This window comes from Camelina sativa, chromosome 20 (genome assembly GCF_000633955.1).
Source record: "Camelina sativa cultivar DH55 chromosome 20, Cs, whole genome shotgun sequence".
Lineage (NCBI taxonomy): Eukaryota > Viridiplantae > Streptophyta > Magnoliopsida > Brassicales > Brassicaceae > Camelina > Camelina sativa.
Window position 1 is genome coordinate 14,694,089 of NC_025704.1, and position 21,718 is coordinate 14,715,806.

A 21,718-nucleotide genomic window follows, 5' to 3' on the forward strand; every position below is an offset into this window, starting at 1 on the left:
TTTTTTTTTTTTTTTTTTTTGTCAACAAAAGATATGTGAAGGGAAGTTGTTTACAAACAAGACATGATGCGGGGAGGTACGCGCTTGGCGTGCCAAAGAATCCGCACGAACATTAGCGTTTCTTGAAATTAAAGATAATGAAAATGATGAAAACTCTTCTCTATCAATCTTGATGTCCTCTAGGTAAGTCGCGAATGCTGGCCAGTCAGAAGGAGAAGACACCATCTTCACCAAATCGGAGCAGTCCGTATAGAAGGCCACGTCTCGGAAATCATGTCCAATCATACACCTCATCGCCCAGAGAAAAGCTTCAACTTTGGCATGTAGTGGTGATAGACTTCGACGAAAACTCCTAGCGCCCATCAGCGGTGACACAGCCTGGAACGAGGTACAACACCATCCAGCACCTGCAAATTAGTCTCCTGCTTTCCAGGAGCCATCTATAGAACAACGGTTGTCCGAGAATACGGGCGGGAGTGAAGTTGAAATATCTCGACCCGATGACACTACAGGGACAGGAGACGCAGCTCTGAACCCTAACAAACTTGCCTCTATTTCTCACACATTGCTCTCTTATCATGTTTTAAAATAAATAGATAGTTCACCGTAGTTTAGACTACTCTCAAATCCGAAATCTAAAGTAGTCAACTTGGCTTGTTACTGTTGATTTGCTTTGTTCTAACACGATTATATCTCTTTTAATGTGTTTATCTGAACTTCATAGAATTTTGTTTTTCCTCCCCTTTTTAAATGTACCTTTCAACAATGATTTTTTTTGTCCAAAAAAAACGTGGTCTCCTCCAAAACCTCTATTATACATACCATCACTTGTTGAGTTAGTGATCCGTTTACATCTACCGATATTTCGAGTCTATTTTATAAACCATGCTTTTGAACCATTAGCTAACACTAAAAACATAATTATGGAATGCATTGTTTATAGAATCGGGTTTCAATGGTATTAAATAGATAAACTAACAAAAAATTGTAATAAGTGTTTTTGCTATACATCTCACATCATATTCTTATACATAATTGGAAAATGTATTTAGTTACCAAATAAATTAAGGCATTGTCATCGTAATAAATAGAAGAAAAAATAATAGTTTAATATTTTGATAAAGAATTATAAAAGCCAGAAACTCTGATATATGTAATTAAAATATTTGGTTATAATCTGGAATTCTAGATAGAGGTAAAATGACAGAACAAATAGTAAAAGAGAACTTTGACATAAACCGCAACATTCATTTCTCCAATTTGGTTTGTATCATGCTTCATTTAATTCGTTACTCGTTAGCAAGCTCCATAAAAGGATTGGTAATAATAATCTCTAACCAACTCTCTTTCTCATTCTCGTTGCTCACATGGATGATTTCATCTTGCAATAATTTTGCGAAAACCCCCTATAACTACCCACAGATTGCCAAAAGATTCGGGAAAACAAAAAAAAAATATGATAACTTTGTTTATATACCGGTAGTGACAGTTGATTAGTGTAGTTTCAACCTAAAAAAATGTAGAGTATTTAATCAAATAATCTTATAGAGAGAGATGCTGATATCCAACATGTATGATGCCAGTGTCTCCGATGAAATATCGAACGCTAACACTCGGATAGTAAAAATACCGAAAGATCCGAAAGTAATATCATACCACCAAGAGATATCTCCAAATATTCTAACTATTATGGAGTATATGATTTATAAATATATTTTTTTTTGTTTTAAATATCAGTATGTAATTACGAGATAAATGACTTTTTATCATATATTAGATGATAGAATATACGATCGTTAAGTTTTGGAAAAAAATATTAGAGATAGAGTTAATAAGTTAATATATATTAATCTACTATAATGAGTATTCGTGCACGGTCAATATAACATCTATGGTGTTTATTGGAAAATATAATAGACCAATAAATTAAAGGGAAATTAAAAAGAAATTCTAAGTTTTAATTATAAGAAAAGTGCAAAAAAAAGTAAGCATGGTGGGTTAGGTGCTTCATGCTTGCATATACAATTTATTTGTAATGCGTTTTTTCTAAGCTTATATTAAATAATAATAATATTGATAAGAAACAAGAAGGGTAATGCATTTTTTTCCAAGCTTTATAATTTCACAAGAGAAATAAGAAAACAGAACATGGTGCTTACTAAATTTAGAAACCGAGTACTGTATTTACCATATTGACAGAAAAATTCTTGTATACGACTGTTAAAAAATTTGAATATATATACCCGAGTAATGAAATTTGATGTACTAATTATTCAAGTTGATAATAAAAGAGATAACATAGGAATCATATCGGATATGATGGAGGAGAGTGATGAGGGCAGGGAATCAAATGCCATTTTCTTTCACGTATACTCTTCTTAGTAAAACATTTTTTTCTGTCGGTAATGAATATTTCTTAATTTATTAAACCATAAAATTATATTAAGATCGAGTGGTGTGGAATCTCTCTTCTATTTTACTATAACATAAAAGACTAGAAACAAAAACTTGAGTTAGCCAAATAATTTTCATAGGACACACACCACTTTATTCTTAAAGTATCGAAACATAATTCTCTGATCTCATAAATCTAATTTTAGTTTGTTTTTCTTCCTTTAATGTATAGCGTAATAGCTAACTTCGATGTAATTTAAAGAAGTTCTGTATAACGGTATATGTATACAATAGTTAACAAATTTCTAAATTACTTTTACCTACTAATTTTTTTAATACTTTTTATTATAAATAATGAAATTTTGTATATGCTTTACAAAAATTGTCATTTTATAAAATTCAAAAAAAAAACATGTTGTTAGATTGAAATACCAATATATAAGAACACGTCTGTTGGATTATAATTAAATTTGTACCGAAGCTTAATTCAGATTATGTGTCTTACGACAACATGCATGCATTATATAGCAGCCTCGGATTCGTCTTTTTATAAAGAAATAACTTTAAAGCCCAAGACAAAAAAAAATTCTTACTATAATTACTAGTTCTAAAGTCTTTGAAAATCACTACTTGAACTGATTAATTTATACATATACAGTAATATACGCCGTTGCGTGTGTGTGTTTGTGTCTAATGTCTATTTTACATATTAGGTAAGAGACAAAATATGAGCATTGGGAGCGAAACAGAGCCAATTATTAATTGATGATACAAGATGAGCTCACAAGTTCTGTCCATTTTTACTAAATTAGTAAAATTATCTTTTGTCTCCATATATTGGAGCCCGACACTCACACAACTCCTTCAGAACTTTTGTTCTTCAAAAAAAGAAAATTCTAACAAGTTTCTTTACGTTTTTGTTTGGGTAATTATGGTAATAAATGTAGATAAAACTATTACTACTGTAGTAGTTGTAGACTCAAAAGGCAAACAAATGAGAGTGATCGTATTTTTCCAACCTTCTTGTTACCAACTCGATAGTATATCAATCCAGATATACATATAAGACGTAGTGTAGACTTCCTATACTCCAAAGTCGTAATGATGTAAAAAAAAAAACTTAAAGTTTGTAACTTGTAAGTAATATAAAAAGAACTCCAAATGTTTGTAATATACGTAAAGAGAAAAAAAGAAAATAAAATTTAAATGTACATAGGATCATGGTATAGTAGTGTTCCGATACTTTATGAAAAGTGGTTCCCTATGAAAATTATCTGGCTAACTCAAATTTTTGTTTCTAGCTTAAAAAAGTCAGAACCAGTACTGTCAATTGTGTCAAAAATATATTAAACTATTTCTAAGTAACCTTCCTATCAATTTGGCCGAAATCCATTAAACAAATTGTCTACATTTCAAACACAATTATAATGCTTTTTGAAATATGATTACGAAACCAACGTTGGCGATTCAATTCAAAGATCAAACTCTGACAAGTCTCTTTGATCAAACGGTTTAAAGATTATTTTGAAAGTAGAGAAATAGTAAACGTCGGTAACCATATGGGACCAACTCCCACCCGTGCCAACATAATTGTCATCATTTTAACCTTAATCAACGACAATTACACACAAAGAATCAAAAGGGTGAGTGAATTAAAAGCAAAAATGAAATTTCGAAAAACAGTAAAAAGGATAGAATTATTGAGTATTATGCGCACCATTTTACATGACTCACTAAAACAAAAGCATATTGATGATAATTCATCTTTTTTTTTTTTGTGGCATAAGCTTGAGAAATTATAATTTGGATATTTTATCTTTCTTTTTCACTACTTGAGTTAATTTGGAAATATATACTTTTTTCTTGGTGACTATATCTTTAAATTATATATATATATATATAATATATATATATTTCTCAAAGTATTGAATTTAATGTAAAAAAATAACGAGTTAACTTATAAGAACATGCATATTTAATTATCTAAGTCTAAGTTCTCTGCAACAAATATATTACGTACAATGGTAAAGTTTGAACATTTTCGGACAAAATTTTTGTATATCAGTTTAAACCAAAAATGCATTAGTAAAACACAAACCATATATATAATATATACAGTATGTGGATTAGTAGTAAAACCTATAATGTGGATTAGTCGAGTAATATAACGTCACTAGCCTAATGTTATGACGTTAACTATTTTATGTGTTTTTCTGAGTGTATGTATCGACTTGTAAGGTTAAAGTTTTTGTTCAATATTTCGGATCGTTAAGTCGTCCAAAAAAGTGGTGTCGTATGTAGCAAAGCTTTTACTTTTCTAAAGAGAAAGAAATGATTATGATCCCAATTAGAAACCCTAACGTAGGGACAAAGAGGGGGAGACACTGATTAGCTATTATAACCCTAATTAAAAGACAGCCCGACATTAATTATTTAATAATCAAAGTTTGCACGGATAGATATAGTTTTCAATGTGCTAATGATATTTGGCTTTTTGTTAAGGGAACAAGAGATAATAATGATGTCGGTAATAGTTGGTTAGTCTGATAACCTAAGTCCTAACGACAAATTTCTCTATTTACACTTTGCTTTACTTTACGATTTTGAAACCAATATGTTGGCAATTTGTCTTCACTTCTGTGGTTGTACAGTTGTATTAGTCGAGATAATGAACGAAATGTTCAACTTTTTCTTAGCTATTACTATTAACTTAATTCAATATGTTCGTTGCAAACAAAAGTAAGATCGATGTTAGGAAAATTCACTAGTACTAAATAAGTGATCAAATAGAAGCAACTCAATATTTGTTTTGTGAATAGGTTTCCGGACATATATATATGGTAGTTTTTAATTCAAAAGAGTATTAAAATAAATAATTCTGAGGGAATATGTTTATAATTCAAAATATACTTATTGAATGTAAATAAATATCCGGTGTGTGTGCATACTATTTTCCACGACGAAAAAGTGTCTAAGCAAACTTACAACATATTGATAGACAAATATTTGTATTCTAATTACCCAAAAAGAAAGTGAATTTATAGGTCGTTGCAATGGAAAAAAAACTCATAATTAAGTACAAAAGAAAAACTACAATGAAAATAAACAAAAGGAGAAAGAGTGGCGTAAATCACGTGAAAACGATTATCCAATAAAATTAGCCAACAAGCCTTTTAGATATCTATATATATTTTTTTCAAGTATATTTGGCAAATAAATCCTGAAGTTGTCACCTATTTACAAGATTGCCATTATCATTAATTATTAATTTATTTTTCATTTAATTAATTAATATTAAGTTTCTATTTTTGAAAACAAGATTTCCCAACCTAAATAAATTTCCAAAACAAATGGAACCACTTCCTTTAACATTAATATTAATTTTATAATTGATTTAATTAATATTAAGTATCTAATTTTACAAAAAGAATATTTTCTACATACATAAATTTCCTAAACAATCGGTCTAACCAAGAAACAAATTGATTTTCGATCTTGGAGGAAGATCTGTGGTCGAGATTTTTGATCTCAACGCATTGATTTCCCCCTAAAATAAATATTCAAAATCAAACATAAAATATATCATTAAAAAACTAACGGTATGATTTTAAAAGGTAACAAACATATTTACCATTCAATTTGATATCTTATTCAAAGAATAATAATAAAATATAAAAAATATTGCTTGCTCACAGATTTATGTTTATTTTGTATTAAGTATTTAAAATAATTTTTACTTTCACGCGTTTCATATGATGAGTTTTTGTGGATTAAAAATCTTTGAATATGTTGTCTGGCCCGTCTAGCATGGCGGGTTTAGAATATAGAACCAATACTAAAACTATTAGTTTATCTCATATATACTATAGATTTGTAATCATAGTTTTGAAAATTAACTTATAAATTATTTAGTATATGAACTACAAAATATTATACATACTATAACACATTCTTAATATTCAAAAAAAAAATACACATAAAAATATACACTAACATACTATATATGCATATACCTCTGTTTAATTCTAGAGAACAAAACAAATATTGAATTTTATATTCTATCTAATAACAAATTTAATGTAATTAGGTTATAAACTTTATAAAACATAAAAAGTAAAAAAAAAAATTCTAAACAAAATTCTAAATTAATTAGACAAAAAGTTAATTAATTGAAAATTTAAAAACTAAATAAATTAAAAAATAATTATTTAAAATATAATACTTTATAACTTAGTCCCGCGGTGTACCGCGGGTGAAATCCTAGTTATATATATATTTTCTTTACCTTTGAACTGTATTAATTATTAAAAATTGACAAATACAGAGTTGAACTCAGATTGAATACACAGAGGAATAGAGTGATGGATAATGAAATCTGAAACCATAAATCTTTGTGACTTAGCTAATTTATCAGCTAGGAGGTTCGATCGCCTTGATGTCCATCTGAAAACGATAATGTCAAATCTTGTTGCCCATCCTTGTATGTCTTGTATCCAATTGAAGATATCAAATCTTCGATTATTACTATTGATTGCAAAGATCAAAGTTAGACAATCACCTTCAAAGATGATGCTTGTGTATCCGCTATTCCATGATTGTTGCATAGCATAGATTAGGCTCTAAATTCGACTTCAAAAGTAGACTTCACTACATTACTTGTTGCTTGACCCACTTCTTTGAAATGACCTTGATCATTACGAATTAACCAGGCTAATGTGGATTGTCTTTCTCCATTGATGAAGCTGCCATCATAATTGCATTTAACCCACCGAGAGGGTGGTTTCTGCCAATTGTGAATTTCTATTCTGGAACTCATGGTGTTAGTTGGTAGTTGATGAGAATATTATGTGCTTGATATCACAACCGCAAGCCATTCATATGTTTCTTGTTTTGCTTCTCTTAAATCCCTTTGCCAACTATGATTTAGTTTCTGGAAGGTGAGCTTGTTGCGACTTGTCCAAATCTTCCATAATATCCTGAATGGTAGTAGAGATAGCCTGTCATAGTTCTTCCTGTGTTTGTGAAATTTCAGAATCACTTTTATTTTGGATTCAAGAGTCACACTTGGATTTAAGAGACATCTGATTGGGATGTTGGATCCTCGCCAAAACTGCAATGCATGAGGACAAGTGAAGAACATATGTTCAGTTGTTTCTACCTCAGAGACACACCGTTTGCAGAAAATATTTGTAGAAATATGACGTCGCTCCAGCTCGGCTCCTGTAGCCATTGCTCGTGACAATAACCGCCATAGGAAATGCTTAAATTTTGGAGGGATTTTTGTTTTCCAGATATCGTTTTTTATTTGTGGATCTCCATATGGGGGTCTGGCTTGGAATTCTTGATCTGGGTGGTGAGTTGCAAGCCAATAGCCTGATTTGACTGAGTAGATACCATTTTCTGTATAATGCCAACCAAGATAGTCATGTTTCTGCCAGATGTTGAGCTTGATTGATAGAATGTGGGTGACATCATCTGGGTGGACTCTCTCCCTTATCAACCTCTCATTCCAGCCACTTTTGTTTGGTAGAAAGAAGCTATCTACAGTGGGTATATCTAGTTGATATTCAAATACTTTTCGAGGGGGGCGAGGGGGTGTACAGGGAGCCAAGTATCTGTCTAAGTTTGTATGCATCGGCCATCCCCTACTGTAAAATGCAAGCCTTTTTTTAAGAGGTCCCGACCAACAAGAATTGATTGCCAGCCAAATGAAGGTTGTGTTTCCCTAGAAGCATCGAGGATTTTGATCTAGAAAAATATGTTCTCCTAAGTGTACGAGATAGAAGGCTATTTGGATTTTGAAGGATTTTCAATGCTTGTTTGGCTAGTATCGCTTTATTAAATTGTTCTATGTCTCTAAAGCCAATCCTCTTTCTTCATATACTTCATTCGGTCCCATGCTACCTAGTGGACTGCATTGCCATTTTGTTGAGAATTCCACAAGTAGTTTGCAATAATCCTTTCTATATCCTCACAGATTCCTATCGGTAACTTGAAGCAGTTCATTGTATAAACAGGCATCACCAGAACAATTGCTTTCAATAAAATCTCTTTCGCGTCTTGAGATAGGAACTTGTTGTTCTAGCCTTTTAGATATTATTATTACTAGCTGATTACCCGTGCTACGCCGCGGGTTTTTGTTTTTTTTTTTTGTTCTTTTTATCATTTTAAATGTCATGATTTGATCATTGTAATTTCTAATTTTCTTATCATTCACTAATGCAATTGAAATCGACGTATGAACAACTACTCTTTACATTGAAGTATTTTTCTAGCTAGTAATTTTTTCAATAATATCACTCACACAAAAAGTACATCATAAGATTCGTTTATGATCTTGTTTCGCTGGAAAAGAGAGAAACTTTGTTAGATCTTATAGAGACATAAACTTTTAATAATACAAAACTCACAAACAAAGTAATTTGCCACACAATTAGCTTACTTAGCAATGTTAATTTTATTTGAATTTTTTTAAAATGTATGCATTAATCTTAAGTGAGTGATCTTCTCCTTTAGAGCCCAACCCTTCCCCTTCATCAGAACATCTAAGATGAAAAAGTTCAACTTTAGTTAATAATGATTTTTACAATTAAATATAGACAATGATGAATGAATCATTAACTTTTGGAATGGAATATGAAAAGAGGTTATATGTTTTAAAGTTAACATTAATTATGAACATGTGGCAGATGCTGGAATAATGATGTGACACTCATATGGAGAGAATTATCCAACTTTCATATATATGATTTACCCTTTTTCTTTCTCCTTGGCCTCCAAAAAAATTAAAAATACATGGTTAAAGAATAATGATTTGTAATTCCATAACAAATAAGGATAATTTTTTTACAAAATTATTGGATTTCTAAATCTTTGTGATGGCTTCCAAATTAGTTTTTATTTATTTATTATTATTAACTATAAGATAGGTAACTATATATAAGACATATGCGAAAGCATATTCAAAGTTAACAAAATATTAGTTTCATACAAAATATTAGTTTTTTTCATGTCAGAATATTCCAGAGCAAATAAATAAATATACTAAGTTTCCTCTGGCCACAAATCCCTAGAAATATCATACCACGAAATAGAATTATAAGCGCTGTTTTTTAATTTGTCACAAAAACGGTTGAGATATACTAAATGAACGTGGAAACCGGCTTTTGTAAGAGCAGCAATATCCGAGCTTAGACGGGGATCCCCTGTGATTACAAAGAGTGGGGCAGGGGGAGACCGGGTTAGGGCCTAGTTGTAGAGGTCTTTAGATATCCTCACGTCGTGGTAATCCCTCACATTGCTGATAACTCTGCCTTTTTTATTTTTTGATGGGGCTGGTTTTTTAAGGCGCAAATTCGTTTTGTTATTTATGTCTATGTTTAATTTTATGTCTTCTTAATATCTAAAACTTCTGTTAAAAAATATAATGATTTATCGAACTACTATATTGTACTAATTTGGAACTACTATACTTGTGCTATGGTAATTTGGGATGTTATGACTGTTAGGTTCCCATTAAAGGTTAAACCTGAAAACTTTTTCAAGAATATCCAAAGCTCACTGTTGGGAGGAGGTTATGGCGTTTACGAGATCAATGCATATGTGCAGCTTTCATATAATCTTCAACCTCAAACTGCAATAGAAATTGAGAAAATTGAAAGAGCTGAAAATATTACACTCTTAAGGGGTGGTATTGGATTCTAATTTATGAAATTTTTGAAGAGTTCAACAAAATCATTAAAAATGAATAAGTGAAAGATTGTTAAAGATTGCTAGAGAGTTTTGATGATTAGTTTTCTAAAATCTTGTCAAATGCTCCAAAAAATCCCTGTATTTTTGTAATACTTTCCATGACTTTATTTTGTAAAGAAAGTGTCTAAAATCATGAACCAATAATATAATAATTTAACTCATTAACAATCCTAGATTCTTTTGCTTTAATTGAATAACACAAATTTTTTAGTGATTTTATAAAATTCTGAATTCAATAACCCAAATTTGTTAAGATTTTAAATGACTTTTTTTACAAATCATAAACTAATAACACTAAATTTTAACAGAGTTTAACAAAATCTTGATCTAATAACAACATATTCTACATAACATTTAAAATCTTTAAAACTCTATTCAAATCTCAAATCAATAACTCCACTTAGTGATGGTTTTGTTTATTTTTTTCTCAAAATTATTGGATTTATAAATTTCACAATGGTGTGTACATTAATTTGACAAAAAAAATATTAGTAGTTAACTTATGAGTGTCTAATATTAAGGAGACAAAAAATGGTGGGGGTGAAAAGAAGCTTTTGCAAATAATAATAAATCATTTGTATCTCCGGGTCTAAGCATGCAAATATGGGTCTCTTTTGTTGTTAGTGTTAAAGGCACTTAACTCTTAAAAACATTAAAATTCCACCCTCTCTTTAACGTACAATCAACAGTAGCCCCCTATAATTTTTTAATGCCTAATCAAGGACTTCGATTATACTACCATTATAAGTGATATAAAAAAGAAAGATGATTAATTACGATGGAACTTAAGTGACAGAATCAGATCTCATCAATCTTGCAAGTTGTATATAATTTTAGAGTGTACAAATTGGTTGTTCGATGTAGACAAAATCTTTGATAATGATCTATCAAAAAAAGTTTGGTGGATAGATATGATTTCGACTATATATAGTTGGTAGCTACTTGAACACACGACTAAGCTAGTTAATATATGTACTAATCCTAACCCTTGTTATTTGTTTTAAGTTTTATGAAGCATTAAAATATGAAATTTGAGTGTCTTTTTGGAGTATTTTCTCTAAAATGATTATCAAATTGTTTTATGTACAATCCATCAAAATTTAATATATTTTTTGTTGTAGAATGTATAAAAAACAAATTGGAAAAATACAGTATGTAAGTGTTGTGTGGTCACACAGTGATCTGAAGAAATCAGAAAGAGTTTTTGATGCTAACTTTCAAAGTAGCTTGAAGGTACCAACCACACTGTCAGACAGACTCCTCTCTCTAGTCTTTAGCTCTTTGGACCATTCTATTCTCTTGTTCCTACTAGTCTGTCTCTTTCTCTTCCCTTAACAACAACAAATTTTATTTTTCTTCACTATTCTTTAATTACCAAAAAATAGTACACAAATCATTACAACAAGGCTTCAAATTTTGGCCCAACATGAAATAAGACTTTATCTTTTAGTTTTTTGAAATTTTTTTTTTGGTGTTTTTGTGTTTTTGTTTGTAGTGAACAAGCAACCTTGAATAGGTTAAATGAATATTCTTGTGTATATCACAGGGTTATACAAAATGTTCAGTTGGATACTCATGTTCATATCCGTTGTAATCATAATATAATCTCTCTCCTTTGGATATGTCTCTGTTAGCTACAAGTAGAACCCTAGCTTCTCCGTTGATGTTGAACCTCACACACTTCAGGTTCTGCTTCTTCCTCCCTTCTCTGCAATTTTCACAAAATGTTCAAAACACACAAATGAGTACAAGCAGCAATACTAGAATGTAACCAAATTAGAAGAGGAGAGACACGCACGGTGAGTGATTGTTGATGCCGCTGATGAACCGTGCGATGTTACTACGTTTGTCAGGGCAAATAACGAGACATTGAGTAGGATCAGAGGCATGAAGTAGAGTCATCATGCTGTCACCATCATAGTCATCTTCTCTGTTGCTCAGATAATCAACATCTCCAACATACTCTGTGATTATGGTCCAGTCTTTTATAAACCTGTCCGCTTCTACCGCAAACCTGTTCAGGTTTTCAATAAAATCAGAATTCAATATACTTCTAGATTGATAAATACATTTCTTCTCCTGCCATACTCTCTATTTGCTTATAAAGGTGAAAAGGAAGCTAATAAGAAGGTTAAGTACCCTTCATAAGGATCAAAGACGACCATAAGAGGCGGGCATTCACCACGGTCCATCATACTCTTGCACAAGGCTAAGGTCTCTACACCATCTTTAGATAGAACCTGTATGGAATTGAAAACAAACTCAAATGAATACTTTCAAGAAGACCAAGAATCACCATTTACCACTAGATCTAGAAGAACCAACACAAAAGATATATACCTGCATGCCTTGTTTCTCAAAAGCAGCTTGGTTAGCAGATCTTGGAGCCTTGTCAGATACATAAGTAAGCTCATTGCTAAACCTGGTGTTGGAGGCTCTCAACGCAGTAGCGAGAGACGCCATTTGCTCGAGCCTCCTTTGAGAATCATTGGTAGGAATGTAAGGAAGAAGCTTTCTCTTCTTCTTTGACATCACCAAGCTAGTCTTTTTCCGTTTCTTCCCAACACTATCTACAAACATTTCCACTCTTCAGATTAAATACATCCTAACACAACAACACACACATTTGTGGATTTTGACATAATAATTTACATACCTGAAGAAGTTGAGAATTGAGATGAATCTGTAGACCTCTTAATCCGGAAAAAATCTATAATTTTAGTCTGGACAAGAGGGAAAGCTGCAGATTTACAAAACTTTTCGTTAATTTATTATCTAAAAAATTGAAATTTTATAGAATTCAGATATGTAATGATTGAATCAAAATGTGATACACATAACCTAAAACAGTTTCAAGTGATTTATAAGTTCAAATGTAAATCAAATTCGCAATATCAAATCAAAGATAGAGATCAAGAAACCCAGAATACTAAAATCTACAGCTCAACAATGACATAGGCGAATCAAAAAGGAGGAAGCTTTGAGATTAGAGAAATATGGGTTTTAGCGAAAAAAAAAAAAGCTTACATCTGGGGATCTGGTGTTTGGAACAAGAAGGGCAGAACCAGGAGCCTTTGGGAACTGAAACGAGGATTGGTCTGAGACAAAAGAGATGAAACCCTTTATCGCATTTGTCGCAGAGAAGAAGCTTCGCAGGTTGTTTCCCGGAGTTGCATTCTTCGCAGACCGTATCCCAATCTGAATCTGAATCTGAATCGGAATCGAAATCATCCGCCTGAGGAGGTTCGGATCTAGGGTTTGACGCCTGGGTTCTTCTTCTCCTCACTGCCACCATTGTTACGCCTTTTTCGATTTACCAGAGAAAGAGTAAGAGAGAGTGATTATAAACGTGAGATTTGAGAGAGGTGAGTTGAAGAGTTGGCGCTCTGATTTCACCGGTCTTTCGCGGGGGAATTTTTGATTTGGCGCCCCTGTTCCGGTTTTCTCGATTTTACAGTTCGGTTTTAGTTTGGTTTTCTCTAACCCGGTTTTATGGAATCAGGACTAGTTTTTTTGGTCATTCTTATCGGTCCGGTTCAGATATCAAGGATAAGAATGACCAAATAAATTACTTGACATCAATTTTGGTCATTCTTATCGGTTCGGTTCAGATAGAGCCAATTATCGAGCCAATCTAAAAAATCTCAATCTCGGTTTACTCTGGTTATGATCTTATCAATTAATTGACATCAAATAAAAATTATTAAAGATGATCTTACCGTATTATCCACAAAATCTATATGTTCAACTAACACCAATAAATTTTGTAATTCATGCAGGTCTAGAAAACCGTCAACTTTATCAATTTGTATCCTTTTTTCCCTTATGCGTAAAGCTTGTACACCATATGTTCAAATGTAATTTTCCTTTTTAAAACAATTATTTTGGTTAAATTAATTCTTCATTATAATTTTATATTCCAATTAATCAAACATAACATTACGATAACAATGTTAACTTGATTTATCTATCCACTAGATTCGGACCCGCACATATGTGCGGGGTTGATTTCAAAAACTATGTTTGCTTTATAATATATTACATATATATGAAGTTATGTTTGTAAATGTATTTTTTTTAGAAATGTTAGACACATTCAATATCCATATACTACCAATTTTGATTTGTTTTTAATTCGGTTTAGACAAAAGAGTGATCGGATTTGTTTCTGTTATCAACAAAGATAATCACATTAAAAAAAATAGTAAGAGAAATGTGGTATGTTATTTTGGGACAGTAAATATGTCACGCCCATTATATGTTAAGTTTTTATTTAACTATTTGATATTGTATATTTTAGTCCAACGAATAAGGAATATGTAAGAGATTCAAACATGCACGTACGTGCCTAAATATGGACCCGCACGTACGTGCGGTGTTGTTTTCATAAGTAATATTTGATTTCTTGTAACATATACATAGTTGTGCCAAGAGGAAAACTTTGTTTACTGAGTTCTGTTCAGAAAAGAGGAGAAAGGGATATATATTTCTTTGCTTACCCTAAATATTTATTAACTTTTTAAAAAACCTTAATTGTTGAAGTAATTGTTTTCTAGTCACTTAATTAAGCCCATATCAAAAGCCCAATATTTGTTTCGTATTTATCTATATTATTAACACATTATTTTAGCATAACCATTAAGTCTCATATAAACATAAGTTTATTAGGACTAAAGTCTAAATAATATATGCTCCTAATATTTTCTCCAAAATTTGATGCCCTAAGTGAATGTTTCTTTTTTCCTAACTATGGCACGGTTCTGAACATATAGTTATGTTGTTGTTAATAGAAATGGTTATGGAAACTTCTTAAATATAATTTTCATAAATATTGGGTATGAAATTATTGATATACAAAAAGTTTATTTCAAATAGTTTAATATGTGTGGATGGATGCACTTGCTCCTTAATACGATTACATGTTTTCCCATTTAAAAGTCTAAACACAATAAAATCAATCACAAGTAGTATAGTCTTCACGTCACAATTAAAGTCTCTTAATTGTACTACTCCCTGGTAAAATGGTTTTGTACTTGTTTCTTGTGTGATCCAACATTCTCCTTGGCTAAAACTCTTCATAAACACACCCTAATTATTAGCTAATTTAAATACCAAACAATAAATTTCTTAATGTGTTTAATTCCCAAGTCCAAAATATCAAACCAAAGTTTGCCATCCTCAAAAACAAATCTTCAAAAACAAAACACACAAATTAATGATACATTAAAAATAACCTTTACTACAATTAATTCAAACCATAATTGATGAAATTTTATTAAAGATTTTAAATTATACTATTATTCGTTATTTATTTTAATTAAATATAATATTTTTTATAAAAATAGATTTTAGACAAAATTAGAATTTAGTAGCTCTATTATTTAAGAACAATAAAATATTTTCATAACAATAATTTTCGGATATATATATTACCTATAATTTAAATATATTCTTTTTAATCAGTTTGAAATCAATATAAAAGAGCATATTCCTTTTATAGTTGTTTCATTAGTCATTTTATTATTATTAATTATTGTTTCATTTTCATAAAAAAATATGATTAAATTTTAAAACAAATTTGAAAATCTAACCTTTAAACAAAATGAAAAAGCCAGAATGATGTAGTCATGCTTCATACCATCTAGCTCGATTACTTGATTTGAGGATCCATGTTCTACCAACTGCTCTTCCTTCTCTTATCCATATCCTGATTAGTATTTAATAAGAACTCGATATTTATGATTTTTCAATCAAGGGTGTGTCATAAAAAAGAAAGATCAAACTTTAACATAATATAAAATCTACAAAGTCAATAAACTAAGTAAATTTAAAGAATAAATAGATCAAAGTACCATTGGTTTGAAGAAACAGTGACACACAAGGTGGAGAAACAACCATTTCCATGCTCTATTCGAACGCTGAAATCAAGAATATAAAACTCAAATTAGATCTTCAATTAGCAAAAAGAACAAAAAAATTATGTGCTATTAAAATTGAAAAACGAAAAAATATATTCTAGGCTTAAACAAAAAATTTCGTTATACATAGAAAAATGGTATAGAAAAAGTTCAGTATCTGTCTATGATTTTTCATTTATTATTAAAATATTGTTTGCCAAATATATTGCTTAAATTTCGTAATTGTTCGTTGATAGTTTCCACAAAATTCGCCATCATATCGCCTATATTTTGTTTGAATATTTGTTTCATAACTCAAAATAACTAATTACTTCAATTATCTTCAATTAATTCACACCATAATCGATGAAATTTTATTATAGATTTTAATTTATACTATTAATCGTTATTTATTTTAATTAAATATAATAATTTTGTAAAAATAGATTTTAGACAAAATTTAAATTTAGTAGCTCTGTTATTTAAGAACATTAAAAACTTTCATAAGTTTTAAAATAATAATTTTTGGATATATATATATATATATTTCCTATAATTTAAATATTTTCTTCTTATTAATCAGTTTGAAATCAATATAAAAGAGCATACTCCTTTTTTAGTTGTTACATTATTTATTTTCTTATTATTAATTATTGTTTTATTTTCATAAAAAATATTGTTAAGTTTTTAAAGAAATTTGAAAATCTAATGTTATCTATTTCCATTTCTGATAATTCTATATTTACTTTCTTTAATTAACCACGTCATTTATAATATCAAATTAGGTTTGACCAATTCAATTCCTTATATAATAAATTGTTGTTTCCAGAAATATATCTAAATATATTACCAAGTTAAATATGTTTACATATATATAATTCTGAATTTAAGTGTCTGATTTTTATGGTAATAAATTTAATTTTCATAAATGTTAGGTAATTTTTATTATTAGACTGTGATCTGTTTGGAAACCGATTTAGAACCCATTTTAATTGCACCCGATTTTTTAGGGTTATATCTTTTAATTTCGGTTCAGCTAATACCACTAATATCAATCTGTTTGGCTCCTAATAAATATCAATCTGTTTGGATACATGATTTATATATATTCTTATTCTGTTTTCAGTGGCATTTCATGTAATAATCTCTTAGGGGGGGTTATTGGATGTATGATTTTGATGGATTTGGAAATCCAAACAAAAATCATGTGTTATTCAATCATTGATTTTAAAATACTTATCAAAATCATGTGTTATTGGTTCCATGATTTACAAATACTTTTTAAAATCCTCTGTTATTCGTTTAATGATTTGTTTTTGGATTTCAAAATCCACATTATGTTTTATATGGATTTGAATGGATTTGATAGTGTAAAATAGAATGATTGAAATCCAAGGATAAAACATGTTATTTCAAAATCCATCTGTTTTGATTTCTAAAATTTACAATTCCATATGGATTTAGAAATCATCTCTCCAATAACACCCCCTTAATCTATTTCTACTTATTAAAAATGCTTCCCTTTTAATAGTATAGATATGGTAAGTAATAACATCCAATGTTGACATTTTTGTCGTAAACAAAATCATACTTGTGAATCACCAACTCAACTGACGGATTCTGTTTGTTATTTTTTTTATGACATTTATACTCAAAAACAAATGGTATTTTGTAACTGTTTGGTCTGCTTTTAATATCAGGGTAGTTTTGGAGATCCTTTATTAAATTTTGATAGAAAATTAATTGCAATGAATGTGAGGGTTTTTCAAGAGGCTTTTGACCATTTCCACATAATAAATGATTCCTATATTAATATTATATATTATAGATTAAATCATATATGTATTTTTTTATTACAAACTTAGTAGATTTTAGTGTAATCATATGTAAATACTATGTTAAAATTAACCAAACCAATCATAAATTTAAGCATAAAAAGTTAAGATTTGAAATCTCAAAATATGCTTTAAAGATTTACTAAAAATTGGAAATTATGGACACAATTAGTAGAGATAAGTCGAAATATAGTTTGAAAAATATTTTTGTGGAAAAATATATGGGTGAGTTACTAGAATATTGCATAAAAGCTTCCTTATTACAAAAGTAACATACAATTGTTTGTTATTACTAGACTAACCCATTGTACCTATACTACCCCTGAAACTAGTGTTGGGAAAAAACGTAATTACGGCTAATGCCATTAGAAAAAAAAAAAACATTGGAAGTTGGGACTAAGTCTACCGATCCTTTGATGGTAGATTTATACACGTGGACTGATTAAAGGTGTACGTCAGATATTTTTGGTACACTTAGTTGTAGTCTTGGTACACTTATCGGTCACTGTAGATGGTACACTTAGTTGTAGTGTTGGTACACTTATCGGTGGACGTACATGAAATCGATTTGATAGATTAAGTTGGTAGAGGAATTTCCCTTTGATGATAGACTTTTGTTTTTAGCGCGTGTAGCGGCAAACGTAAAAGGGTGGGAAGATATTTATGGTAGACTAATGGCCTGTTGCGACAGATTTTTGCGACAGCCTTCTCTCCTTACAGATATTTTTGGTATACTTGTTTGTTTTTTTGAAATAGTTTTCGGAGTGTGATGGTAGGTTTCTTGTCCGTGGTAGATTTAGTAAGCATTTTTGACAGTTGTAAAGTCTTACCAGAATAACACGAATTTGTTTGAGCTGTCAAAGACAGTCTAGCATTGCGATAGACTTATTGGAGGTAGATCTAAACACGTTTGCTGTTCTTCCGATCTATGGTGTTCATGTAATAACGTTTGTAGCAGATTCATCAATCGTATTCTGTTTGTCGGCCGGAGCAAACGTCTTTTTCCTACTCTGTTTCGTTAATCTTTCCTCTGGGTTCATCCATGGAAGAGCTAGATATCTGTTCGAAAATCTATATAACTCACTTTTTATAGGTTTTTAATTTAGAAATCAGATGTTGAGATGAAAATCTATAATAGTTGAGTAAAAAACCCACAAGTGAAACCAAAAAAATAGACATAAGTCGTGAAAAAATAAAGTGAGGCAGGGAAAATTAGGGTTTTCAGTCGTATGTTAGAGGTAGAAGACGAGGATATTCTGGTAATTTCGGGTTCATTAAACCTAAAATCGAACGTGTACGTACATATAAATGTGTACGTACATATGAACGCATAAGTACATAATGTTCTTGAGATTAGAGTACGTACATAACGTTCTTTTGCTTAGTGTAGGTCCATAAATCCGTTTTAATGAACAATATTATTGTAATTTTATAGTCATCTTCAACATATCTTCTTCTATAACCCTAGCTTATATTGTCGTTATAGTTACTGTTATAGAAAAAGTAAGAGATGTTACTAGAACAACCTATGTAATTCGTGTTAAGAGGAAATTCACCAATTTTGCAATTAATTGTGGTTGAAGTCGGTTCAGTTCTTTCCAAATTATTTATTAGTTTAAATTCATAAATTATTTTAGACTGATGTTGGTGGGATGAGCCAGGCCCGTGCAGTAGTGCAACGCATGGGCGACTCGCGAAAGCCCAGATAGCAAGCTATCATAACGGGCTTTCTCCCTTAAAAAATAGAGTTAATATCGTGTGGACCGATGGCCCACATATCAGATATTAAACTGATAAGAACAGATACTACACTTGATCTTAGCCAAAAGGCCGAGAAAGGTATGACTTGTAAGTTGGATCCGACGTTTTATTTATACCACTCGTGTTAGAGCGAGAGTTTCCTCACTCACCGATGTGGGACTTTAAACTAAACTAATGGCGTACTAGAAAGTAGGATGTGGACGCGTGTACAATATTACTACCCGCCTCTGTAATTCTTAGAATCAAACTTCTACAAGCTCTTCTTGTCATTCGTTTATCAAATTAACTGTTGATTCTCACTGGGTTGACATTTTTTTTTCTCCGGTGGAGTCAATTATATTTTACAAATCAGATTGGTATTATATGAGTATGTCACCAATGTAGGTTTCAGGTTCTCTTGTTGTTGCCGACTGTATGGTCAATGGCTGGTGCGGCTATGGATGAGTTTAGTGCTTAGTACTTAGTAAAATAACTTAATTGGTGAAATTATTAGGCTGGAAGGCGACAATCCAAGGTTTGCTCTCATCTGCTTCTTTTGGTATAACTCGTTTGAAGTCAATCATCTCATTTTGATACATTTCAGATGGTTGTCTGTTAGGCATAGGATCTCTGAACTTGCATCTTGGTATTTTTCTTAGAACACACAAAGTTTTGTGGTCTTTATGTTGTCTTTGAGATGGTTCAGTTGCAGCTAATTTGTATTTCTGCTTAAGTTTACAGCCACTCTCAGTAGAGCTTGGACCAGGAATATTGAGAAATATCTTTGATGGAAGTTGGAAACTTAAAAAATTTAGATTGGAGATAACGTTACCAGTTAGAGATTCTAGCTTCTAACTGTTGCTGGATATCATCAATCTGTTAATATTACAGAGGCTTTGAACTTGAAGACTATTGCAAAACTATCTGGTGATGTATACATCTCTCGCGGGTTTGTCTGTTCCAGCTCTTGACCAAGATTGTCCTTAGTAGCTCCAGCCAAATAAATTTGGTATTATGTTTTACCGCACAACGTTACTTTGCTGAGGTCTTCCTTCACTTGGATGCGAAACTTGAGTCTGGCTCTTGTGTAGACTAATATATTGGTCTCTCTTTCTCTCTGACTCTCTTCATTATTTCATATGTTTGTTGGTACAGACGAAAAGAATGTAGGATTTTGTACTCAAACTCAATAAGAGATACCCTCCAGGGATCATCATTCCATTTGTTCTCTAAGTTGCAATATTGGTCCTTTAGTATTGTTTACACTTTTGTCCACTAGTTATACAGTTGATTGATCTTCCACAAAGGTAAAGTTCGTACGACATGTGGTTCAAAAGGTTGACATTCTCGCTAAAGTTTTACAAATTGAGGAATGCAGAAGAAATTTTTGCAAGAACATGTGTTTTTTGGCATTAGAGAACTGGAGATTACATAATTGAAATGTTGTAGGAATAAACATAACAGACATCCAACAGTAGTTTGTTTAACGATGACAAATAGAGAAGCAGAGTAAAAACAAAGCCAAGGAAAATCTTATATTAACCAGGTCCGACTTTGGGGATATCGTAGTGCTCACTCATGTTAGCCAGATACTGATTGAAATCCTCAATCCTGTTACGGTGAGACTTGTTGGCTTCCTTAGCTAGCTTCTGCACATCCAATCTCTGTTTCTGCTCTATGTACCTTCTTTCTGCAGGCGTTAAGAGTTCATCATCATCGTGCTGCAAGTTCACATCCTCAATCCTGCCCGCTTCTTCACCTTCTTCTTCTCCTTCAATCAAATTACCCAGTGCTTCTGTGCTTTCTCCTAATAGCCAAACAACAACATATCAATTTTCCATAGTCCATGAATGTTAAGGAACAGTTAAAAGTCATGTTATGAGAAGAAAGTGGTCAAGTCTTACCTTCTATGAGATCATCAGTAATTTTAAGAGCTTGTTCTTCCTGTTTCTTATGCTTCTTCTTCTTCTTCTTTACTCCACCGGCTTTCACATCCAAAGCCTTCCCTTTTAACTTCAGCTTCCCACCAATAACATTGTCGTATGCTGACATCTCTTGGCTGCTAGTCACAACACAGAACCACAAAACACACAAATTTAG

At 31.1% G+C, this 21,718-nt stretch overlaps 2 protein-coding genes across 2 annotated transcripts; both read right to left on the minus strand.

Annotated features, from left to right (window-relative positions):
* LOC104770824 (histone-lysine N-methyltransferase ATXR6) lies at window positions 11,660–13,490 on the minus strand. Its single transcript, XM_010495278.2, has 6 exons — window positions 13,174–13,490; window positions 12,803–12,886; window positions 12,487–12,716; window positions 12,286–12,386; window positions 11,945–12,160; window positions 11,660–11,854 (listed from the first exon to the last, which is right to left on the minus strand). The coding sequence occupies exons 1-6, from the start codon at window positions 13,439–13,441 to the stop codon at window positions 11,695–11,697; spliced, it is 1,059 nt and encodes a 352-aa protein (XP_010493580.1). The 5' UTR covers window positions 13,442–13,490; the 3' UTR covers window positions 11,660–11,694.
* Window positions 21,118–21,677, minus strand: LOC104770825 (protein FAM32A-like). The gene is made up of 2 exons (XM_010495279.2): window positions 21,523–21,677; window positions 21,118–21,425 (listed from the first exon to the last, which is right to left on the minus strand). The coding sequence occupies exons 1-2, from the start codon at window positions 21,668–21,670 to the stop codon at window positions 21,157–21,159; spliced, it is 417 nt and encodes a 138-aa protein (XP_010493581.1). The 5' UTR covers window positions 21,671–21,677; the 3' UTR covers window positions 21,118–21,156.